The following is a 6,297-nucleotide window of genomic DNA, read 5'->3' on the forward strand; positions in this document are numbered from 1 at the left end:
CTGGTGGCCTGAGAGGGTAGGAAAATTGCTCAGTTATAGTGTACTTAAATTATATGCAAATTGTGGCTGTTGGCCTGATGATGTGGTTGCGCTATGTGCGTGTTGCTGGTCTGTTTGGTACTTTGCCATATGGTTTTATTTATAAAGTCGAGTGTATGTATTTTTTTTTAATAAAAAGGCTGTTTCTCGAAGTCTAGGGGGTGTTTGGTTCAGAAGTCATAGGACTTTTTCTAGTCCGAGGGACTAATCAAAAAGACTCTCTAGTAGAGTCTTTTTCTAGTCCCTGTAGAAAAAGTCCCTCCCGTTTGGTTTCTAAAGACTTTTTAAGGACTTTTTCTAATCTTTAAGACTAAAAAGTGACTGAACCAAACACCCCTGGACTCTTTCTTCCGGGCGGGACGCACCAGGCAGAAACTTCCGTCTCGCCGAACCTTTTTCGGAGTTTGCCAACTTTCTTTGCGTGGGACGCACTTGTCATTTACCAGTCTAATATGAGTAGCGAGGTACCAAAAAAAAAGAGTAGCGAGGAGGGAGACCAGCCCACGAACGCCCTAGTCAACACGGAGCCCGCCATGGTCAACGGACGCGTCTCCATCGCCCCGAAACCCAAACCGAAACGCACTCCTCGAGTCCACCAGTCCAAGTCCACCTCACCCTAATCCCCCAGATCCACCCCCCCTAGATCGCATCCCAGCCGTCTGTCCAATGCTAACCCCTCTCTCGGAAGCTAAAACCCAGCGCAACAAATCAAATTTAACCCAGGTCGCGCACAAATCCGCCGCGCACGCACACAACCTCCATCTCTTCCCCCCTTCCGCAGAACCCTAGCTCTCCACAAGTCTCTTCGTCGGCGATGGCGGCGGCGGAGAACGCCGGGGACGTGGCGGCGGGGGAGAGCCGCAAGCTGTTCGTGGGTGGCATCCCGTCCTCAGCGCAGGAGACGGAGCTGCGGGGTCACTTTGCCCGCTTCGGTGCGGTGCGCTCAATCGTCGTGATGCGGGACAAGGAGTCGGGCCACGGCCGCGGGTTCGGGTTCGTCGAGTTCGAGGACGAAGAAGCGGCCGCCAAGGCGCTCGGCGATGGGGAGAGGCCCAAGCACTTCATCTGCGGCCGACTGGTGAGTTCCCTCGATCTCCTTCTTCTTGAGCGTGCAAGACAAAGGTTGGAAGTTGATTTTAGTTTGTGGATACTCACTAGTATTTACGAACTTGGGTAGGCTCTCATGGCTGGGCAAATTGATTGGATTATTACTTGTACTGTCGCGGGCTCACCTTGTTAAACTGCCGCGCAATGTAGGAGTACGACATATTTTTTTTTGCAATATCTGAATTGGTTCCTAGAGATTTTTTGTACTAGGGTGGCGATAGTCATTAGTTACTCAGTTTTGTGTTTTTTTGTGTGCAGGTGGACGTTAAGAGGGCGCGTGCTAGACCTCCTCGGAACTTGGGCGAGCAACCTGTGCATCAACATCAGCATCAGCATCAGCTGGAACAGGGTCCAGTTCAGGGTCACCAAGACGCTGGGGACAGTACCGAGGCCAGTAGTGACAGTATGAGCTATGCTTCAAAGAAGGTATTCATTGGTGGTTTGCGTGACAACATCACAGAGGAGGAGTTCAGAGCTTACTTTGAGGCGTTTGGCACTGTAACAGATGTTGTTGTGATATACGACAGCCTGACAAGCAGGTCAAGGGGTTTTGGTTTTGTCACCTTTGATTCCGAGGAAGCTGTGAGAAAGGTGATGGGGCAAAGCTTTCATGACTTGAAAGGGACAAGGGTGGAAGCAAAGATCGCTATCCCCAAGGATGCTCAGTATTACCGTAATGGCCGAGGTCGTGGCTCAAGAACCTTTGGCGGAAGGGGTCCTGTTGGCTTTGATGGTTCAACATACCAACCGTACAATAACCGACATGGTTTCTACAATGGCTATATGCCACAACCTGTTCCCACACATCCCTACTATCATGGCCTCTATTTTGGTATGGGAGGCAATCCCTATGCAAATGCATATCCAAACCATGCAGTCATGGCAAATGTTCCAAACATGGTGGCAAGGCGTCCAGTATATAGCCCATATCCCCCAATGTATCCTGGCTATGGTTTTGCATACAGAAGTGGTTATGCGGGTGCTGCACCTTCTGTTCAGTATGGCGTTAATGGTGGCAGGGATTACATGAATGACCAAGACTCTATGGATGTACAAGAACTTGACAGCACTGCTACCATTGCTACAAAGTTTGAATACATGAAGCTAGGTTCACAATGACGTTCTGGTAAGTTACTCGTATTATTATTAGCCAGCCTGGTTTTAATCTTTACTCTTAACTCCGATGCAGCACATTACATGTATTCTTGTTATGTGGAACTGCAGCAGTTACTCGTTGATTTGGTTAGTATCGTTTATAACTCAGGCCCGTTCTTTTGGCAACTTAAAAAATAAGCCGCCTCCTCCCCAGCTTTTTCCATAAGCCAACTCTCTTATTCATTGGGGATTCTAAACTAGTTATGGGATAACTAATTTAGAAGTCTCAACAAATTTAGAGGGCGGCTTTCTTTTTAAGCTGGAGAGAGGCAACTTATTTTTTAAGCCGCCCAAAAGAACTACACTTTAGTGTGAGATCTTTGAATCTGTGTAGGCTCTCATGTTTATTCATTATTTTTTTGTAAAAAGAATTTGGGAACACATAATAATCCAAATTATGTAGGGAGCTGTTAAATGTAGTCATTTTCCAATGAACAGTTCTGGCTAGTTATTCAATTTGAATAATGGATAGTAGTTAATTTAACTACCTGAATGTTTGAAAAACCTGCACTGATCAATTATGATGTTTTAGGTTATCTCATGAAAAATTCTCAATCCAAGTTACTCCCTCCATTCCTAGAGACAAGGCGGGAAACTTTTCTCCTAGCATTCTTACTAAGCAGGCCACACTTCTATTTTTTCAACTAATCCGTCTAATATACCTCTTCACGCCACACTCTACTCCTCAAAGATGCGCTGGGCTGCTGGCCTTAATTTCATTGTTAAGTGTCCACCTTCTCTTGCTGTTACTAATGGTCAGTGCCAACCTGTGTAGAGCTAGCTGCCTCTGATTGGTCATGCATGGGCTCAGCAATAACACTTGCTCAGAATGGCTAATGAATGCAGCCTGCAAGCGCGGCTAGCAAGAATAATGATGTTCGTAGTGTCTTAATAACTGGTAACTGCTTAGAGGGTGATCTACCAGGGGTAAAAGGGTCCAAAACTTTTAAACGCTTAGCTGTCTTGACTTTGCAGAAAAAGTTTCACTCCTTTCTAGGAATGGAGTGAGTATTTGATATGTTTCCTTTTAATTGTTTATTTATCCTCATCTACCTATTTGGTAATAGTATATCATTGCAAGTAAAAACAGGCATCCATAAAAATAAATTTAGGCACTCCTCCCTCCTTCTCTTAAAAAAAGGCCTATAATTTTTTTCTGAAGTCAATTGGTGCCAAGTTTGACCAAGTTTGTAGAAAAAACTATCCAGAACTGTGATATCAAATTGATGCCATTAGGTACATGGCAAAGCATATTTTCATATTATATCTATTTAGTATTGTAAGTGTTGATAGTTTTCCCTATAAACTTGGTCAAACTATGCACTGTTTGACTTTTGAAAATTATAGGCCCTCTTGAGACACGGAGGGAGTACTATTTATTGCATTTCATGCTCTTTATTTGAATAATCTAATAATCATTGCATGTAAAATGCAGCATAAATGTATGATTTTAGAGATTGCTTTGCATAAAGGCATATGATAAAATCAACCATTTTTTTAATCTATACTCCCTCCGTACCAAAATACTTGTCATGGTTTTAGTTAAAATTAAAATCAACCATTTTGTAATCATTTTTTAATCTATACTCCCTCCGTACCAAAATACTTGTCATGGTTTTAGTTCAAATTTGAATTAAAACCACGACAAGTATTTTGGAATGGAGGGAGTACACTGGATTTGTTAGATGGAGAGATGGGGTGGGGGGAGGGGGGTTAAGCTTCAATTCAATCCTTGAAATAGAGTTCTTGGAATGAGTTTCTTAGAGTACCTGGTTCAACATCAATCCTCTAGTGAAACAAATGGTCTTCTATCTCTTTTGTTCTGTGTCAGTCACTCCTGAATATGATTTACTACCATTTGGTAATTTGATAAAATAGTGACATGTTATGTTAGCATCAACACATCACTAGTTGGAAATCAAGGTCAAGAACTATTATAACATCATAAGTTGTGATTTCATTTGACTGAAGCCGTCAATGGTGAACTGAACAGATAAACAGGATATTCTGTAGTTTCAACTGGTGTTTATTGGTGAAATGGCAATCAGTTGACTATATGCCTGTAGGAATTGATTGAATTATACGTGACTTGAGACTTGAGACTTGAAATATAAGTCTTTTTTAGAGATTCCAATACAGACTACATAGGGAGCAAAATGAGTGAATCTACACTCTAAACTATGTCTATATACATCCGCATGTAGTTCATATTGAAATCTCTAAAAAGACACATATTTAGGAACGGAGGGAGTATTGTTTTCCAGATATTGCAGGCCTGTGCTACAATTGTTTGTATTTGCACTGTGTGCGATGTATGGTCGTACCCTTAGCTTGCTTGATAGTTCATGGGATATGGCAATATGTTTTCCTGCATTTATGCCAATTCACTTTTTATTTCTTTTGTGCTTAAATTAGTATGTAGCCTTGTTGAAATAACCTTAAAATAAAAAAGGTTGTCAGCATGTGATATTATCCATGTGCCTGTTAGCAACCAAAAACTGTTAGTACGTGGATTCATGTTTGTTTAGAACTTCCCAAGGTTCTTTTTTGTAATTCTCGTGTCGCAATTATGAAAGCATTGTCTAAAATATGCTGTCTTGGTTAGCTATTCATGCAGTTTTAGTTACTTGGAATTAGTGACTTGCATAGTTATGTGCACATACGTAGAGGCACAAAATTTCCAATAAAGGCCAAGCTTGCCCATGCGCACAGACCTAGAGGCACAAGATTATGGTTTTTTAAATGGCGGTTGATGCCCCATGATAAATGACATGTACAGTTACTCGACCTTTTTTACCATGAAGATGAACATACGGTGTGAAAAGTGTGGAGTTACTCTGTACTTGTATAATACTCCCTCTGTTTTTATTTACTCCACGTATTAGCTTTGTCTCAAGTCAAATTTATAAATTTTGACTTAGTTTATAGGAAATTTTTTGACTTAGTTTATATATATATCCAAAGCATCTTATATTTGTGAACGGAGGTAGTACTTGTTATTGTAAATGTTCATTCATATTATTTCCCATAAAGTTTGACTTACAACGAAGCTAATATGCAGAGTAAATAAAAACAAAGGGAGTACTTTGTACTGAACTCTTTAAATTTCTGGCATAAACTAACTGTTCAGCATGTTTGCTTTTGTAAACTCACAACTAATTTTTTTCTCTTGAATGTGTAAATTCAATAGTTAAATTTTTAGAAGATTATAGTGAAGCTTAAAACTAAATGAAATGCAATCATAAATGAGGATATATATTTTTAGTCTTGTGCTTGCCGGTTTGTCCATAATCACTGTACTGAAACAATGTTGTCTTAAATAATTGCCCCCATGATCATATCTTTTTTAATCAGGTTTGGCTGATATCAAAATAGATTTCAAAGGTTGCATCTTTTCTTTTGTTAGCAGGGCAATTATTTCTACACTGATGACAGCGGAAGTCGCAACTGTGAAGACATGAGCTGAGATTCTTTGGTTGACAAGTACATCATTGGAAATTATCAACTTACCCCCATTCCTTGTTTCAACTGCATGTAGACTGAAAACATTCAAGTTCCAACTGGCTGTTGAGCTCACATGCCTTGTACCAATGCTTAAATCCTTTTAATGTATCAGAATCAGAACATTTGATGTCGTGCAGTCTCGGTTCTGTATGGGTGCTGGCATGTATGTAACCGGCGCCACGATCAATTGTTGTGCAGTGCCTTTATGGTTGGTTGTTGGGTAGCAAACTGAATCCACGTGGTCCATCTGCTATCTTCATTCATATCCGGCAGATACATTGATGTCCCGAATGTGCAAAAGAGGGGTGTTTCTGTCAAGCTCACTTGCTCTGTTTGATGTGTAATGTGCGAGAGGGAGATGACTAGAGGAGAGTGACAAGATGCTTGCTACTAGATGCACTTGTACCAGCTACTACCACTACTATAAGTTGTAGGTTTCTTGTAGGCCCACAGAAGAAGGCTAGGGAAACAAAAGACCCAGCCAGGGGAGGA

The 6,297-nt window shown here is 41.3% G+C and overlaps 1 protein-coding gene across 2 annotated transcripts; it reads left to right on the forward strand.

Moving 5' to 3' along the window:
- The first annotated feature begins 729 nt into the window (after nt 1–729).
- LOC109740806 (heterogeneous nuclear ribonucleoprotein 1) lies at nt 730–5,941 on the forward strand. 2 transcript variants are annotated; one of them, XM_020299852.4, is made up of 3 exons: nt 730–1,117; nt 1,405–2,272; nt 5,708–5,941. In XM_020299852.4, the coding sequence occupies exons 1-2, from the start codon at nt 854–856 to the stop codon at nt 2,263–2,265; spliced, it is 1,125 nt and encodes a 374-aa protein (XP_020155441.1). In that variant the 5' UTR covers nt 730–853; the 3' UTR covers nt 2,266–2,272; nt 5,708–5,941. The 2 variants fall into 2 exon arrangements, with proteins under 2 accessions (XP_020155441.1, XP_020155440.1); XM_020299851.4 differs by having other exon boundaries at nt 737–1,117; nt 5,711–5,941.
- The last annotated feature ends 356 nt before the right edge of the window (nt 5,942–6,297 follow it).

Source organism: Aegilops tauschii, chromosome 2 (genome assembly GCF_002575655.3).
Source record: "Aegilops tauschii subsp. strangulata cultivar AL8/78 chromosome 2, Aet v6.0, whole genome shotgun sequence".
Taxonomy (NCBI): domain Eukaryota; kingdom Viridiplantae; phylum Streptophyta; class Magnoliopsida; order Poales; family Poaceae; genus Aegilops; species Aegilops tauschii.